The following is a 19,441-nucleotide window of genomic DNA, read 5'->3' on the forward strand; positions in this document are numbered from 1 at the left end:
TTTCACTTTAGCTAGCAGCATGCTGTGTGAAGGAGTTGCAGTTGTACTTTCTGACTCAAAATCGACTGCTCAATTCACCAGCGATTCCGCTACCCCACAAATCTGGTAGTTACTGCTCTGTGAAACAATGTCTGTAAAAGAAAGCTGTCTCCTGGGGTCTTCAGTACATTTACAGCTTTTATACTGCACAAAATCTTGCCTGTGGCTTTTCCTGTGATCTTCAAATCTTCATCACTTTGCTGAAGAGAAACGACTACTGCTCACCATGTTGTATTTCTATGTTTGCTTTACACAAACTTACAAATCTCACCCCGGGCTGGTAAGCTAAATGTAGGCTCAGTTTATTTGAAGATGTAGTAGGGTATTGCTCAGCAGACCAATTTACTATGAACAGGAAAGTTCAGCTGCAACTCCTTCACACCATGAGCTGCTAGTTAAACTGAAAGCTCCACTGAACAACGTCTGCTTGTCATAATGTTTACATCCTAGCTATTTACTCGTTGGTATATTCTTTCTTAAAGTGATATCACAACAGGAAGCAAACACCTCCACTTCACCGCTGATCACAAGAACCAAGCCAATGCTCTTGGGGGAGGAGGACAGAAGCTTGGGGGATGAGGAGAGAAGCTTGGAGTATCATTTCAGTGGAGGAGGACGAAAAGTAACTTTTACAAGGAAAGAATTAAGAGGGAGAATGTCAGCCTGAATTGATGGCAGATGCAGACGAGTGCCAGCATGCACTGATGTGGAGGAAATTGTACAAATCTGAATTGAGGAAAATAAAAAAGAATACCAATTTAACTGGATTGTAGGGTCAGAATAGCGGCCGACTGAAGAGGAGGCATGTGATGAGAGGTAAAAGAGAGCCAGAATGAACTAGTGGGTTGGAAAAGAGAGAGGCCTGTGTCTGTGACAGAGCAGAGAGTTGACTGAGTACAATGCTTCTGATAACTGGACTTGATGTGTGAGAGCAACTGTTAAGGAAGCCTTTGGGTAAATGATGGTCTGGTTGGTATGCTGAAAATAAAGTCACCTTATTTTTATTTTCCATACACAACGATCAATTATTGAGAATAAATACTAAGGTTAAACCAGAATACACAATTAATTTTGTGCTTTCAACATTTGTATTACCCATTTTATGTTTTCTTTTCCTCCAATTCAAATTATGGTCTTAAATTCCATGGAGACGTATCCCTTTCCCATTGACATTTGGGAGAGTGCAAGGTGGGGAGTGGTGCACTGGAGTCACAGTTGTAGAATAGTGGAGTCCCTACAGAATTTCTAATTAGGTAAATACTGCTTTGATTTACAAATATCTCAGTACAATTTGTTTTCATGTGTCAATGCTGTTTTTGGGTTTGCAGCTTTTTGGAGGCTGTTAGATTTTATGAAACTCTTGGCTAACTTCTGGCAGCACCTTGGCGAGTAAATTGTAGCCAATTGTACCAGAGACAGCTGTTGACATCATTGCTCAGACAATGCTTCAAGGAAAGGCACATGGGAAAAGCAATTCTCCACTGATGCTTCCAGGTCTGTTGAGCATTTCTAGCATTTTCTGTCTTTGCTTCATGAGGTGCATCCAGATTGGGGTGCTAAATTGTTTAATTCAATGTATTGTCATGAAACTAGAGGTATCAGAAATAGTAGTGCTGCAATGTAAATGCAGTATGAATGTAATAATTACATTAATCTCATTGTCAATTGCTCATGTATATAACTGTAAAAACTACAGGGCCTTCATTAACAACTTGTTAGGCCAGAATTTTGCTTACCCCCACCCCGCACCGCACCCCCCCCAACCCTTCAGGATATTTGAATCTTACTCCAATATGATTTTCCATGGAGAATTACCCATACTTCTTCTAAACGCTTTCATATATCAAAAGGAATTAAGTTTGGAGGAAAATGACTTTTTTTAAACTGTTCTAAGGAAACACTTGAACAAATTCCTCACCGTCATCTGATTCGCTGTCTGAATCCAGATTGACTAGTTCATTCTTTTGCTCTAGAGCCTGCTCCAGAGCAGCCTGCAGTTTCCGTGGCAACAGTGAGTCCTCGTCATCCATCTAAATAATCAAAAACTTTTTAAAAATTTCATCCACTGTATTGTTCCCTTCACATTCATCAAATATGAATTTCTTTTTAGAGCTTTTACGGGGTGCTGTCTTCATGCAAAGGTGTTGTTTACATATGTTGTACTAATATAATGATAAATTATGACAAAAATTCAGTAGTGCTCTTCCTCAAGAACAAAAAGATTGCTAAGCACTTGTCTAGAAGACCATTGATTCTGTAGAAGATTCTAATACTCCCGAGCTACCATGTAATCTCCTTGGAGGAGTGAGAAAAAACAGATTAAAACCCCAAGGTCAATAAGAAAAATCTGATAAATTCTTCTGATTTCCCCCTAGGTGATTAAAAGAACATTAGGAAAACACATTGACCATCATTTGTACAAACATACAAAATTGTTTAACAGGAAAGTACCAACTGGTCCATCTAATCATTGTAATGAAATGAAACTTGCTCATTTTGGACTTTTGCACTGTATTTATGGAAATAAAACCAATAGGAGAGATTTCCTGAATCCGTCAGATCATTGGATCACCTGGACAAAACAACTATCTAAAAATTGGACATCTCAAAGCTACAAAGAAATCCATCCAATTTTCTTACATTAATTTAAATGGAGGGACATTCTTACGTTCCTTTACAGGGGTGAACTCCAATCTACCCAAACATCCATTATTCACAGTGTCCAGGAAATCCAGAGCACCAGAGGGCAAAACCGGAAAAATCTCCCATTTTAGTATTTACTAATTGTTGTGTTTTTCTATTTCCTGTTCATAAACAAAGTTATTTGTGACTTTAATCTGTATGGGGGAAATTTTCCCAGGAGGTTAAAGGTGGGGCAACCAGGAAAACTGGAAAATATGCTGTTGGACTGGTATCCTGACATGTTCCTGCCTCTTTCCATCTTTCCCAGGGGCAGATCAGTGGAGAAATAGAGAACCACCATGGCTGAGGCAGGTGGGCAATTCAAGTCATTAAGGTGGCACTTACTAGGGATTTTCCCAGTGGAATCTCCTTTCTCAACAGCATAGCCTTCATGCTGTGCCTTCGACCTGGCAGTTAGGAGAAGGCGAGCGGACAGTGGGAGGATACTGACAAGCTGTGAAGGCTTTGATCGATCACATTGACGACTCCAGCCATTGCCAGGCTGCAAAGCTGCCTTGCAGAGCACTTCTTCAGTCAGTGTCCTATTATTGTTTGACAGGTGATTGCCAACAGCTTGGAATGCACTTAATCTTTATTATTACTCAAATGTGGTCTAAAACAAATCAATCATTTGTCTAGCTGAGCATTTTTGGGGGGGAATCTTAAACATATGTCTTTCAAAGCATCCTGTTGCCAGCCTTCAGAGCAGAATGGAAGCAGCTAATGCAGCTTGACTATGCCCCTTGGCTTAGGGCCTAGGGCAGGGGCCCTTCCGCTGCAACACCGGCAGCATCACCGGCTGCCTTCTCCGCAATCACATGCCCCTCCACAGGGCAGAAGAGGTGGCCAAAAAGATGCAGGCGAAAGGAAACGAAATCTCCAACAGAGGATCAGCTATCCCAATATATGAGCACCCGCGCCTCATGAGGTTCAGCCTGTCACGGCAGGTCACTGCTAACATCTTCATTCTCATGTAGCAAGACCATCTTCCCAGTGAACCAGGCAGACATGCATTGCCTGTGGCCAACAAGGTGCCTGTTACTGGAGGGCCACCTGCCTGCCTCTCACAACCCCATGTCTCTGACTCTTGCTAAGTCTCATGATCTTTCCTTCTGCAAGGAGAGAAAGAAGGGATGTGGGATTGTTAGGAATGGCTTGTTTTCAGAGGACTGAAGGACAACATTCATGTCTAGTGACTGTGAGGCTTGGGTGCTGAGAATCATTGTGAGTGTTGGCTCCTTAGATAAGCATGTGAAGCGTTGGCAATCAAAGTAATCAAGTGACTGCAACCAAGTCACTGTCTTTCCACGTTCTCTGTTGCTAAACTCCATCTTCCATAAACCTTTCTTATATATCCTGTCTCATGACAGCAACTGGTTTTACTCAGATCTACTACACTTTGCCTTAAACTGCTTCAATAGTCTGTCCTGCTATACCCACACAGTTACCTCTAGTGTTCTCTAGGTTTCTGTATGTGGCTTCCTCCATCATTCAGATGGCATTCTTGGCAATGCTATCCAGAAGGATGGGGCAAGTTTTCAAATGTAAGCTGATGACAGTCAGTTGTATATCCTCCATCAATCTCATGGCTGTTTTCACCGCCAATTCCCTTAGCTAACATGTAGGTCCAGATGAGCCAAAACCTTCTGCACCTTAGTGTTGGAAAATTCATACCCATCCTCTGACTCCCACAAAAACCTGCATACCTCAGACCTTGAATCTATCTTCCTGATGCCTCCTCAGATTAAGCCCAAAAATGTGGAATTTTTTTTCAACTCTCAGATCAGCTTCCCCCTTCTCAACAATCAGTCACCTAAACCATTTTCTTGCACCTTTGCAATATCACCCATCTCTAAGCTTTTCTCACCTTAGAGTTGAACTTCCTCAACACCTCTTGCTGATTTCCTTTCTTTCTTTTAAGCTACATCAACAGGAATGCTGCAGCTCTGTCCTCACCTACCCTGGGTCTTTTTTAAAAATGTATTCTTTCACTGGCCAGGCCAGCATTTATTGCCCATCCCTAACTGCCCTTGAGAAGGTGGTGGTGAGCTGCCTTCTTGAACCTCTGTAATCCATGTAGTGTTGGTACATTCACAGTGCTGTTATGAAGGGAGTTCCAGGATTTTGATCCAGGGACAGTGAAGGAACGGCGATATATTTTCAAGTCAGGATGTTGCGTGGCTAGGAAGGGAACTTACAGGTGGTGGTGTTCCCATGTGTCTGCTGCCCTTGTCCTTCTAGGTGGTAGAGGTCATAGGCTTGAAAGGTGCTGTCGAAGGATCCTTTGTAAGTTGCTGCAGTGCATCTTGCAGATGGTACATACTACTGCCACTGTGCATCAGAGGAGGAGGGAGTGAATGTTTAAGGTGGTGGATGGAGTGCCAATCAAGTGGCTGCTTTGTCCTGGATGGTGTCAAGCTTGAGTGTTGTTGGAGCTACACTCATCCAGACAAGTGGAGAGTATTCCAACACACTCCTGGTTTGTGATCTGACCTGCTCTTGTAGCCACAGTATTTATATGGCTGGTCCATTCGGCTTCTGGTCAATGGTAATCCTCAGAAAGTTGATAATAGAGGATTCAGTGATGACATTGAATGTCAAGGGGAAATGGTTAGATTCTTTCTTGTTGGAAATGGTCATTTCCTGGCACATGCCTGGTGCAAATGTTACTTGCCACTTATTAGCCCAAGCCCTGAATGTTGTCCAGGTCTTCCTGCACATGGACTGCTTCAGTATGTAAGAAGTTGCGAATGGTGCTAAACATTGTGCAATCATCAACAAACATCCCCACTTCTGACCTACATCCACATTTTATACCATTGTGTCGTGGGCACTGAGAACACAGCCAAACATCTTTTTAATCAGGCAGTAGCGGGCATGCAAGAGCAGTCTCAATGGCAATGTTCCCTTTAGTTTCTTCCCACTTCCCTATTCGGCTTCTTTCCATAATGATACGGCCAGATTGAAGCCCAAGAGAATGTGGGAATGAACCAGCATTCCACTGCTCATTGCCAATTCGGACCATTACTTCAGCGTGCCAGCCAGTCACACTCCCTATAACAAGTTTATTTTTAATAGGAAATCTGTAAAGAACAGATAGTCCTTAACTGGTAATATTACAATTCTAATTCTGAATACACAAGTACCTCACAGTTTGGTGTTTATGCAGGAATATTTCTACTATGAATCTTACCTGTCGGAGGAAGCGATCTGTCCCTAGATCAACCATTAGTGCCTGATGGAAAGAATTTTGTAGAATATATTATTACTTAGAAATTAGCAGACACTTTACCTGAAAATGTTGTGCCTAACCCCCACAAAAGATTAAATACTTGGCCTTGATCTCCTGCAAAACCGAAGCACGCCAGCCCTGCTACTCAAGGCAAAGGTAATGAGGTACTAATCCCAGCCTTGGAATTCAGAACAATTAAGCAGAGTTTTCAAGGGCTGTGCTTAAATGGGTGTCAAATGTGGGGACAGACGCATTCACAAAAGGTATTAAAGGCTTCCAGGAAGAGTGATGTTAAAACAAGGGCGTTGGAACTTTAACAAGATTTTAAGAAACTCTGATGAATTAGTTGCATTGGTTCGTGAAATTGCTTCAGTAGTAGCAAAGTTCTGAATTTAAACTGACCCTATTCCTTAATCTTTTTACGAATTGCCAGTTCCACAGTTAGATTTGCCACAATTTTTAAGTCAGAGTCATGATTATATTGTACCACAGATCCTGCCTCTGTTTCCTAAATATACTTCAGATAAAGTTAAAAGTCGCATTCCTGTTAGCTATTAAATGGACAGAAAAATGTGGGCCGTGTGCCCATTATTTCCTGATGTGTATAGTCAGCTATAAAGGCTCCCTGCCAATGTCATTCATTTGTTTAATTGGCCCTTTGGTGTACAGCAAGGTTTCCGAATTACTCATCAAAAACTCATCTTCAAGACCGACTGGACCTTCAATGGACATTATCCAAGGGAAAGCAAAACAGCCCTTCAAAAGAGTAGCCAGATCTGAGCATTATGTTTTTTTTGTCCCACTTCAAAATCAATTCCAGGATAGTAGACATTGGGGAATTTACAGTGGGTTCAGCTGGGACAGACCTCGGGTCACCCATGAAACCCACCTCCTACACTCTTGATCACATTCCTACTTAACTGTTGACTACTCAACTTTCCTTTCTGGCTGTAATACTAGCTGAGTTTGTAAGTTACTGCATTACTCTACAAAAGCACTATCACCTCTTCCCTTTTCAGAAAACTCATCCTTGACCTCTCTGCCTGTGCATAATACTGTTCTGCCTTCAACTCACTTTATCCTCAAGTTTTTGTCACCTCCTAGATTATTGGGCATCTTTCCCTCAACTTAGTTTGAATCTCTGCAGCTTTTGACATGGTCAATCGTTCCATTCTTCTCTTGATATCTCTCACTACTTGTCTAGCTCAGTGGAACACTCTTACTTTGTTTTATTCCTGCTATCTGATTGTAGCCAAACCATCTCTAGAAATGGCAACAGTTCCCATCCATCCTTTGATTCCTCCTTTACCTCATGTTGCCCCAGGGTGATATCATCTGCCAATGTGGGATCAGCTTCCGCACATATGATATCACCCAATATTCCTGTCCACTGCTTCCCTCTGTTTTTAGGTTTCTTGGCTAGCATCCAGTCTTGGAATAAGCTGCAATTTTCTCCCACTTTTCAACTGGAAAACCAAAACTATTGACTTTGACATCTGTCACAACCATTCAAATACTATATGAAGTGCCCTGGGATATTTTTCTATGTAAGAGGTGTGTTTTCTGTTTACTATATATTTCTTACCTAACTATGTATCACCTTAGTGCTCAAGCACATCTATTTTCCTGGATTAATTCTGAAATTATATTGCATGTAAAGAAACAGCTTTCATTCATACATCATCATGTGTGAACCCAAGATGTCCCAAGGCACTTCACAGCCAATGATGTACGTTTGACCTGTAGTCAAAGTTTCAGTGTGCAGAACTGGAGTAAGAAAGTGAGATTAATGTCTCATATCTTTCAAATAAAACATTTGATTCCATAGAACTTACAGATAGGAAATTTACTCCTTGAAATAGGGAAGCCTCTTGGTGGTCTTACCTCTTCCACTGGAAGTTCCTTCAGTTTGGAGAGTGAGCTGGAGAGCAGGCCCACTAGGAAGGGAGTCGGGCAACAGACAATGTCGATCATGGAGGATGGAAGCACTGGTATGAAGGTGTGCTGCCAGGAGAAAGGATATAGCAGAGCGACCACAGCATGGGCACAGTTGGACAAAGTGCTGTGTAAATAGATCACAACCACTGGTTAATTCTGCTGTTCAGTGCTATTAATTATGTTCCTAAAATACTGCCTGACTTACAAAAAAAATTATGATAATCTTGGGCTAGGGAAATTTTACATATCGGAAAATGTGTATCAAAACATCGAGGGATTTAGGTGATGCCCCAAATAAAAGAGTGCACCCTCGGCATTTCAACCACAAGATATACTGTACAGTGAAACAACACACTAGCTTGGTTCTTATGTTTTATCCACGGGTGGAGTTAGCTGGTCATGGCTTTTGTTTTCTTTTTGGCTAGTTAGTGGATATGGAGGCAGAAAGGGAATGGGTGACCACCAGACAGTCCAAGAGAACTAGGCAGGAAGTGCAGGAGTCTCCTGGGGTCCCGATCATCAATTGGTTTTCCATTTTGGATACTGGTGAGGGCACTGGTCCCTTGGAGGAATGCAGTCAGAGCCAAATTTGTGCCACCACAGGAGGCTTTGCTTTACAGGAGAGGAGGAAGAAGGAAGGAAGAGCTGTAGTGATAGGGGATTTGTTAGGGGACAGACAGGCCGTAGATATGACTCTGGGACGATATGTTGCCTCCCTGGTGCCAGGGTCAAGGATGTCATGGAGTGGCTGCAGGACATTCTTCTGGGGGAGGGTGATCAGCCAGAGGTCATGGTCTACGTTGGTACCAATGACTTAGGTAGGAAAGGGGTGAGGTCCTGAAAGCAGATTTTAGGGAGAGAGGAAGGAGATTGAAAAGCAGGACCTCTAAAGCAGCAATCTCAGGATTACTCACAGCCCCACGTGCAAGTGAGTTTAGAAATAGGAGAATTGAGCAATTAAACATGTGGCTGGAAAGCTGATGTAGGAAGGAGGGCATTGGATTCCTGAGGCATTGTGACTGGTTTTGGGAAAGGTAGGATCTGTACAAGCCAGACGGTCTACACCTGAACAGAACTGGGACAAATATCCTTGCAGGGAAATTTGCTAGTGATGTTGGGGGAGATTTAAACTAGATGGGCAGGGATGGGAACCTGATGGCAAATTTAGAGCAGGGAACGGGAGATAGAGAATTAGTGAGTGACTCTGAAAGACAAAAGAAGCATGGATTTAAAAACTGTACAGCACAGGAATTTGGCAGTGTTAAAAGGTATATATGTAAATGCAAGGCGTACAGCAAATAAAGCCGATGAGCTGAGGGCACAGAGACACATGGCAGCATGATATCATCACTATAATGGAAACTTGGCTTAAGGAGGACAAAAATGGCAGCTCAACATCCCTGCATATAGAGTTTTAAAGCAGAATAGGGAGAAGTAATAAAAAAGGTGGGAGTGTAGCATTATTGGTTAAAGAATCAATTACAGCTGTTAGGAGGGATGATATACCAAATGAAGCATTAAATGATGCCATATGGGGTGAACTCAGAAATGAAGAAGGGCAGCCATATGCTGGGGCTATACTATAGACCCTCAAATGGTGGAAGGGAGATAGAAGATCAAATAAGCAGTCAAATATGTAGGCACATTTCTGAGTGCGGCAAAAACAATAGGGCAGTAATAGTTGGAAACTTGGGATTCAAACAGTGTGAGGGGCACAGAGGGCACAATTCTTGAATTGCATTCAAGAGAACTTTTTTAGCCAGTGTGTAACAAGCCCAACAAGAGGGGTCGAAATTCTAGATTTAGTTTTAGGAAATGAAGCTGGGCAAGTGGATGAAGTAGCCAGTGGGAGGCCATTTTGGAGCTGGTGACCATAATACAGAGGTTTAGCATCATTATAGAAAAGGACAAAGATAGAACAGGAGTAAAAGTTATAAATTGGGACAAGACGAATTTTACAAAGCTTGGAGGTGAATTGGTAAAGGTGGATTGGATACAGCTATTTGAAGGGAAATCAATATCAAATCAGTGGGAGGCATTGAAAGGTGAGATTCTGCGGGCACAGTGTAGACATTTCCCCACAAAGCAAAAAGGTGGTACTGTCAAATTTAAAGCCCCCTGGTTATCCAGAAGCAGACAGGGTGAGATAAAGAAGAAAAAGAAAGCTTATGACAGTCACAAAAAGCTTAATACTGTAGAAAGCCTAGAGGAGTATAAAAAGTACAGGGTTGAAGTAAAAAAAGGAAATTAGGATAGCAAAGAGAGGATGTGAAAAAATATTGGCAGGTGAAATCAAAGAAAACCCACAAATGTTTTACCAGTACATTAAGAGCAACACAATAACTAAAGAAAGGGTAGGACCAATCAGAAATGTACGTGGTAACTTATGCGTTGATGCTGAAAATGTGGACAGGGTTCTCAACGAGTACTTTATCTTCACCAAGGAGAGGAATGATGCAGACATTCTAGTTAAAGAGGAGTGTGAAATATTATATACAATAAGTATGGGAGGAAGTACTGGAGGGACTGATATCCTTGAAGTTGGATAAATCACCAGGAGCGGATGAATTGTATTCCAGGCTGTTAAAGGAAGCCAGGGAGGAAAAAGCATATGCTCTGAGGATCATTTTCTAATCCTCACTAGACACAGGGAAGGTACCAGAAGATTGGAGGTTTGCAAAATTTATACCATTATTTAAAAAGAGTGCAAGGGATAGGCCAGGAAATTATAGGCCGGTCAGTCTAACTTCGGTGGTGGGCAAATTATTGGAATCAATCCTGAGAGACAGGATAAATTGTTACTTAGGTACAGACTAATCAGGGATAGTCAGCACGGTTTTATTTGGGGAAGATCATGTCTTACTAACTTAATCAAATGTTTTTGAGGAAGTAACAAGGAGGATTGATGAGGATAGAGCAGTGGGTGTTGTCTACATGGATTTCAGTAAGGCATTTGACAAGGTCCCACATGGTAGTCTGGTCAGAAAAGTGAGATCCCATGGGATACAGGGGAAGGTGTTGAGTTGGATCCAAAACTGACTCAGTGACAGGAAACACAGGGTAATGGTCGATGGATGTTTTTGTGAATGGAAAATGGTTTCCAGTGGCGTTCCACAGGGCTCAGTGCTGGGGGCCCTTGCTGTTTGTTATATACATTAATGATTTAGACTTAAATGTGGGAGGCATGATCAGGAAATTTGTGGACGACACAAAAATTGGTCATGTAGTTGATAGTGAAGAGGATAGCTGTTGCCTCCAGAATGGTATTAATGATTTGGTTGAGTGGGCAGAAAAGTGGCGAATGGAATTCAGTCCAGAAAAGTGTGAGATAATGCATTTGGGGAGGGCAAACAAAGGGGTTGCGGAAGTGAGAGACTTTGGAGTGCATGTCCATAGGTCCCAGAAGGTGGTAGGATAGGTAGACAAGGTGGTCAAGAAAGCATAAGGAATGCTTTCCTTTATTAGATGAGGTATTTAATACAAAAGCAGGAATGTAATGCTGGAACTGTATAAAATGCTGGTTAGGCCACAGCTGGAATTCTGTATATAGTACTGGTCACCACATTACAGGAAGGACATAATTGCTCTGGAGAGAGTACAGAGGAGATTTACAAAAACGTTGCCAGGGCTTGAAAATTGCAACAATGAGGGAAGATTGGAGAGGCTAGGGTTGTTTTCCTTAGCACAGAGGAGGCCAAGGGTTGACCTAACTGAGGTGTACAAAATTATGAGGGGTCTAGATAGGGTAGACTGAAAGACTTGTTTGCCCTAGCTGAGGAGTAAATTACCAGGGGGCATAGATTTAAGGTGATTGGTAGAAGGATTAGAGGGGACATGAGGAAAAACCTTTTCACCAAGAGGGTGGTGAGCATCTGTAATTCACTGCCTGAATTGGTGGTTGAGGCTGAAACGCTCATTTTAAAGGTACCTGGATCTGCACCTGAAGTGCTGTAACCTGCAAGGCTACAGACCAGGTACTGGAAAGTGGGATTAAAATGAGCGGCTAGTTTCTTTTTCTTTATCAACCAGCACAGACACGATGGGTTGAATGGTCTCTTTCTGCGCTGTCACTTTTCTATGGTTCTGTGGTTTTATATGATTGTCCCAGTAGCAAACACGGTGAGGGTAATGAAAGGAGAATCCTAAGATAAAATCATGAGGCCTTATCTAAACTGAATTAAACAGTCCCTTGGGAGTACAGAACTTGAATATTGCTGTAAAAGGAGACATGCTGTCGAAGCTTTTTCTTTTGTACAGTAAACACATGAATATGCCAAATTTCAAAGGGAGCAACATCTTATACTGCATGAGAATAGGCTGCTGAAGTTGGCAAGTCGACTCTGATTTGTCAAGGCGTTTCTGCAGAGAATGCACTTGGGAATTAATTAATATGAGATCTCAATTGAAGTAATTAATAGTTTTACATGACCGCATCCTTTTACACTGCAGCAAAATTTGCAGCCACATAGAGATATCCTTGAATGACCTTCCGTTTGGTATGACCAGGATTGACTGCAGTCTGTTGAGCACTGAACAGATTGCACCACTGGAAATGCACTGCATCATTCAGTTATTTGATTCTTTTTCTGACTTTACACAGATACACTTTTCTAGCAATATGTATCTGGATTTAAATTCCCATCACAACTGGAATTTCTTTGCACAATCAATACTGCCCATTACTTTTTGGCTAATCAGATATTGCCAAGGATGTCACTAGTTGGGATTTTAGTCAAACAAAACAATTAACTGGCTCAACCATGTGCAACACATTGAACTTTAAACTATTTGATTTAACAAGAAGACGTCCCAACAGCTCAGCTGTTATGTTAGAACCTGATATTTGATCTGAATGTCAAGTGACAGATTTGATCAGCAGGGACTCTTCACTGCCTCAGCTACACCAATGCCCAACCAAGTGATAAGGAAATAGGGAAACTTAGCCAGAAGGGTTTCCTTTAGACCACCAAATTTCAGCCCTGCACCGGAAGCTTGGGTTGAACAAGGAATGGTGATGGGACAATCTGCTAAACAGCACAGGTTGGAAATTCTTAACCTCACTGCTAATGAGTATAAAGATACAAGGTGATTTGTAATGTCAGGCGGATGGTAAATGCGAAGCCAAAATCCCAAAGGGAAACTTGAAGCAGCTGCCACAACTATTTGCAATTTGTACTTCGAGATGCGGGCTTTGAATAAAGTAAAAAGGCCACCAAGTCTTAGGTTTCCTACAAAACTAAATTAGACCTTTATTAATAGAAGAAATGATTTTAAGCACATACATAGATCTACAATTTACTACTATGATAACTTCTAAATCCCCTAATTAACCAAAACACCAGTTAGAACTCCGTTAAGGCAGCAGTGAGACACATAGGGCAGAATCTTTTGGCTGGCGTACGGGTGGCAGAGCCCACACACCAGCGCATAAAATGTTCTGCACGCGTCCCGACATCAGTGCACGGCATCACGATATTTCGGTTGGCGGGTTGAATTCAAAATGAGTTTTTCTCAGCTTCAGTTCCTTGTAGACAGCAGCTTGAGGCTTAGATGCTGCAGGCTTTTCACACTTGTGTTAGATCTTAAAATGCCTGCCCTTACATACAACCTTCACTCCTTTATACATATTTTCCCCTTTGAATGCAAATTCCCATTGTTTCATTATATCTTTGGGCCTTACCTCTCTAGTAATAAAATCTACCATAGTATCAATTTTACCAGTAACCTTTGGAAAAATAAACACATTGGGCAGAATTTTTCCGTTGGTGAGCTGGGAGTGGGTCCAACTCGCTGATGCGAAAATGACATGGGATGACGTCGGGCGGAATCCCCGACATCATCCCGCCCCATTTAAATATTCAGGAAGGCGGATGGACAGTGCGATTAGCCATTGACAGGGTAGTTAAACCAATTAAAGGTCTTACCCGTCCAACCTTATGAGCGGGATGAGGTTTCATGTCGTTTTTAAAAAACTTTAATAAAATCTTTGTGATATTTATTAACTTGTCCCATCTCATGTGACATTGTAATTTTTTTTATTTTTCTATTTTTAAAGTTTCAAATACTTTCAGTGATCTCCCTGAGGCAGCACTTAGTCTCAGGGAGATGTGTGCTCTTTCACGCGCATGTGCGAAAGAACGCACTCGCATCTGGGGAATCCCCTCCCGCCTGCCCGTCAAGGGCAAAATTCTGCCCACTGTTTCTTAGCTCCTCTTGGCTAGGTATAACACTTCACCCTCTCTTTTGAATTCAAGCTAGTCTGGTTTATTTAAGAATGCAAATGTTCCCTTTACACTTTACATTCTAAAGCTTCCCCCATGTTTACCTACTTAAGATTTCAAACCTAGCTTATCTTCTGATACATCAAAGCCTTCAGACCAGCTGCCTTTAATTCAATTAAGTCACACACACACATACATACACACAGGCACAGACCCCACTATTACTCTACTTTACAATAAATTCCAATAACACTATGAAAATGATCATTTCGTCCTGACAGATATAGCTAGAATGAGTGAAGAAAATATACTGCAGAAAACAGAAACTGTCAAGAGAACATTTTTTTCAATGTACTTATCTCGATTAATAAAAAAACTCAAGGAAAACAATCCTATTTTAGTGAGCACTCATGGAATAACAAAAACTATTTGGGAGGTCCAGCTGTTTTAATCTGAAAGCACTTTACTTCAATTACTGAAGACATTTTTGACAGTCATGTTTTATTCAATATTGATGATCAAATTATGAGGTTTAAAAAGTTAAGGGTTATTTTTCACAGTAAGGAAGCATCCAGAACAATCATGGTTAATGCGAAAACATAAGTGCAATCATTTTTCAATTGAACGAATTGATCGGAAAAAGAAAGCTTTGAATTTAATTTCAATAAATTGAATTCATTGATGTATTGTTGATTTTTCAGTATGCATACACTTTATGTACAATTTCAAAAACATAAATGTGACAGGATTTCCACAACATATCTGTGATACTGTATAAATGAAGCAAACAGCATGCTTAATTATACGTCTTGGTCAGTTGAGTGTAAGTCAGATGATATGCTATCACATAAGTACTCTGTCAGACTGCACTTCGAGTACTGTGTTCAGTATTGGTCACCAAGGCATGGGAGAAACATTCTGGCAATGAAGATGGTGCAAGAAGAGTCATGAGGCTGATTCCTAGTGCTCAGACTGGAGAAACTGTGTCTCTTTAACACTGAAGGAAGGTGTCATAAGAACATAAGAAATAGAAACAGGAGTAGACCATTCGGCCCCTCAAGCCTACTCCGCCATTCAATAAGATCATGGTTGATCATCTTGTATTTCAATTTCCACATCTAACATTGATAACCTTTGATTCCCTTGCCTCACAAGAATCTATCTACCACTGCCTTAAAAATAATCAAAGACCCCGTTTCCACCACCTTCTGAGGCAGAGAGTTCCAAAGTCGCACAACCCTCTGAGAGAAAAAAAATTTCCTCATCTCTGTCCTAAAAGGGTGAGCCCTAATTTTAAAACAGTGCCCCTTAGTTCTGGACACATCCACAAAAGGAAACATCCTTTCGACGTCCACCTTGTCAAGGCCGTTCAGGATCTTGTATAGTCAAACCACCCCTCACTCTTCTAAACTCTAGTGGAAACAAGCCCAGTCTGTCCAACCTTTCCTCATAAGACAACCCACTCATTCCAGGTATAAATCTAGTAAACCTCCTTTGAACAGCCTCCAATGCATTTACATCCTTTCTTAAATAAGAAGACCAAAACTGCACACAGTATTCGAGGTGCAGTCTCACCAATGTCCTGTATAACTGAAGCATAACATCCTTATTTTTATGTTCAGTTCCTCTCGTAATAAAGGATAGCATTCCATTAGCCTTCTTAATCACTTACTATGCAACTGCATACTAACTTTTTGTGACTCATGTACGAGAACACCTAGATCCCTTTGCACCTCAGAATTATGCAGCCATTCTCCATTTAAGTAATACTCTGCTTTTTTGTTCTTCCTGCCAAAGTGAACAACTTTACATTTTCCCATATTAAACTTCATTTGCCAGATCTTTGCCCACTCACTCAACCTATGTTTATCCATCTGCATGTCCTCTTCACAACATACTTCACTCCCTATCTTTGCGTCATCTGCAAATTTAGCTACCATGGCTTCACTCACCTCATCTAAGTCATTGATGTAAATCGTGAAAAGTTGAGGCTCCAGTAGGGACCCCTGTGGGACTCCACTCATCACATCCTGTCAATCTGAAAAAGACCCACTTATGCATACTCTCTGCTTTCTGCCAGCCAGTCAATCTTCTATCCATGCTAATATGTCATCCTCTTCACCATGTACTTTTATTTTCTGTGATAATCTTTGATGTGGTGCCTTATCAAATGCCTTCTGGAAATCCAAATACAGTATGTCTACAGGCTCCCCTTTATCCACTGCGCATGTCATTCCTTCAAAAAACTCCAATAAATTGGTTAAATATGATTTTCCTTTCACAAAACCATGCTGACTCTTCCCGATTGCCTTGAGTGATTCTTGGTGCCCAGCTATAACTTCCTTAATGGTCAATTTTAATAACTTCCCCTTCAAGCTAACTTGCCTATAGTTTCATGTTTTCTGCCTCTCTCCCTTCTTGAATAGAAGGGTTATATTTGCTGCTTTCCAATCTGATGGAACCTTTCCAGAATCTAGTGAATTTTGGAAAATTAACACCAGTGCATCAACTACCTACTCAGCCACCTCTTTTAACACTTTAGAATGTAGTCCATTAGGGCTCGGAGATTTGCCAGTCCACAGCTCCATCAATTTGCTCAGTACCATTTCCCTAGTGATTTCAATTTCACCAAGTTCCTTTCTCCCATTCACCTCCTGATTTGCAGCTATTACTGGAATGTTTTTTGTATTCTCAAGTGAAACAGAAGCAAATTATTTGTTCATTTCTTCCGCCATTTCCTTATTATCTATTAACTCCCCACTGACACTCTCTAGAGGACCAACACTCACTTTACTTACTCTTTTCCTTTTTAAATATCTGTAGAAACTCTTGCTATCCATTTCTACATTTCTAGCTCATACTCTAATTTCTTTCTCCTAATTAACCTTTAAGTCATTCTCTGCCGTTCTTTATATTCTGTCCAATCATCTGTCCTGCCACTCATCTTTGCAGAGTTGTATGCTTTTTCCTTATATTTGATACTTTCCTCAACTTCTTTGGTAAACCATGGGTGTTGGGTCCTCCCTTTAGAATTTTTCTTTATAGCAAGAATGTACTTATTCTGAATACCCTGAAATATCCCCTTAAATGTCCACCACTGCTTCTCTATTGATCTATCCTCTAGCCTAGTTTCTCAGTTCACTTCAGATAGCTCAGCTTACATCCCCACTTAGTTGCCCTTATTTAAGTTTAAGATATTAGTCTTAGACCCACTCGTCTCCCTTTCAAACTGGATGTAAAATTCAATAATATTGTGGTTGCAGCTATCTAGGAGTGCCTTTACTCTGAGGTCAGTAATTAATCCTGTCATGTTACACAATACCAAGTCTTACATAACCTGCTCTCTGATTGGTTCCAGAAGATGCTGCTCCAAGAAACTACCTTGAAATCATTCTAAGAACTCCTCATCCAGGCTACTACTGCCAATCTGAATTTCCCAGTTTATGTGTAGATTAAAATCACCCATGATTATTGTCGTCCCTTTATCACAAGCACACAATATTTTCTTTTGAATACTTTATCCTACACTGTGGCTACTGTTAAGGGGCTTGTAGACTACTCCCACTAATGACTTTTTGCTCCTAGTATTCCTCATCTCCACCCAAACCGATTCTACATCCTGATCTCCTGAAGCATGGTCATTTCTAACTATTGCACCAAATCCCTCATTGATTAACAGTGCTACCCCTCCACCTTTACCTCACTACCTATTCTTCTCAAATGTCATGTACCCCTCAATATTAAGGAGCTAATCTTTGTCGTTGTTATGACACAGCAGTTGGTAAAGGCTGAGTTATTTAATTAAAATCCCAGAGGGAAACTTTAAACAACTGTCATAACTTATATTTTCAACTGGTATGTTTGAGATGCAGCTCTGTATTCAGAAATTAACCCACCAAGCCTCTAGAGGTTTTTTATATAAATTAAATGAAACATTTATTAATTTAACAAGGAATTAAACACATACAAATGTCTAAAATTACAACCATAATAACTTTTAAACAAATTCCCAAATTAATCACTCCTCGGTAAATCTCCACCAAGGCAACAATAACCCATAGACTTAAACAGACACCAGGCAAAGCACATTTTTAACTTACAAATTCAAAATTAGATTCTTTTCAATTTGGTTCCTTTGCACAATTATGGGCTTATAGGACTTACATAAACAAAACTGTATATACCTAGCCTTCCCTTTAAATGCAAATTCTCATTGTATTACCAGGCCCTTTTAACTCCACCTCTTCTAACAATAAAACACCTTCCATTGTATCAATTTTATTAGTAATATAAACATATTGTTTGGTGTCTCCTAGCTAGGTGCAAGATTTTACTCCCAGTCTTTGAACGGCTTATTCAACAAAATGCAAATGTGCCCTCTACCTTTCAGTTTAACATCTCAAAACTACTATATATCATAGCACCCAGACTAGTTGGCTTTAATTCAATTAAGACACACTCACACCCACAGACACAGACCCTACTACAAGTCCAATTTAAAATAATTTCTAATAACGTTATATACATTGATATCTTCATGACAGTCGTCCTGCAGCCACATCTCCATAACTGCTATCAGATCATATTTATTTACTTCAATTCATCAATTCATTTACTTTGTTATGAATGCACGTGCATTCTGTCCCTTCCTGCCATTCTCTGACCCTCATTTCTCATATTATTATTTTGCTCCCCGGTCTTGACTCTACACCTTGAATTGTTACCTCTACCCAAGCTTGATCCCTCACCCCTCTTGATTAGTTTAAAGTCCTCTCTACTTTCCTAGTTATGAGTAGCGAGGACACTTGCCTCAGCATGGTTCAGATGTAACCAGTCCCAACAGTACAGCCTCCTCTTTCCCCAGTACTGATGCCAGTGCCCCACAAACCGGAAACCACTTCTCCCACACCAGTCTTTGAGCCATGCATTTGTCTCTCTAATCTTATTTGCCCTATGCAAATTTGCACGTGGCTCAGGTAATAATCCAGAGATTATTACCTTTGAGGTTCTGCTTCTTAATTTGGTACTTCGCTCCTTATACTGGCTTTGCAGAACATCTTTCCTAGTTCTACCTCTGTCTTTGTTACCTACATGGACCACGACAACTGGATTTTCCCCCTCCCACTGCAGGTTCCTCTCCAGCCCTGAGCAGGTGTCCTGAATGCTGGCACTGGGCAGGCAACATAGCTGTCTGGACTTTCGCTCTTTGCTGCAGGGAACAGTGCCAATCCCCCTCGCTATTCTATCCCTTACTACCATGACAATACTTTTTGCTCCCCCCAGTTGAATAGCTTCCTGTACCACAGTGCCATGGCCAGCCAGCTCATCC

The 19,441-nt window shown here is 41.1% G+C and overlaps 1 protein-coding gene and 1 long non-coding RNA gene across 4 annotated transcripts in view; one reads left to right on the forward strand and one right to left on the reverse strand.

Annotated features, from left to right (window-relative positions):
- Positions 1 to 19,441, reverse strand: part of dennd2b (DENN domain containing 2B) — a 521,499-nt gene that overhangs the window by 13,477 nt on the left and 488,581 nt on the right. For all 3 annotated transcript variants that reach the window (XM_041196869.1, XM_041196870.1, XM_041196868.1), the window contains 3 exons: positions 7,838 to 8,015; positions 5,915 to 5,956; positions 1,958 to 2,069 (listed from right to left, as the gene is read on the reverse strand). In XM_041196869.1, the coding sequence (XP_041052803.1) occupies positions 1,958 to 2,069; positions 5,915 to 5,956; positions 7,838 to 8,015 (332 nt within the window). The remainder of the gene's footprint in view (positions 1 to 1,957; positions 2,070 to 5,914; positions 5,957 to 7,837; positions 8,016 to 19,441) is intronic.
- On the forward strand, positions 1,106 to 2,823 carry LOC121282990. Its single transcript, XR_005944161.1, has 2 exons — positions 1,106 to 1,292; positions 2,415 to 2,823. It is a non-coding gene; the product is annotated as an uncharacterized LOC121282990 (long non-coding RNA).

This window comes from Carcharodon carcharias, chromosome 10 (assembly GCF_017639515.1).
Source record: "Carcharodon carcharias isolate sCarCar2 chromosome 10, sCarCar2.pri, whole genome shotgun sequence".
Lineage (NCBI taxonomy): Eukaryota > Metazoa > Chordata > Chondrichthyes > Lamniformes > Lamnidae > Carcharodon > Carcharodon carcharias.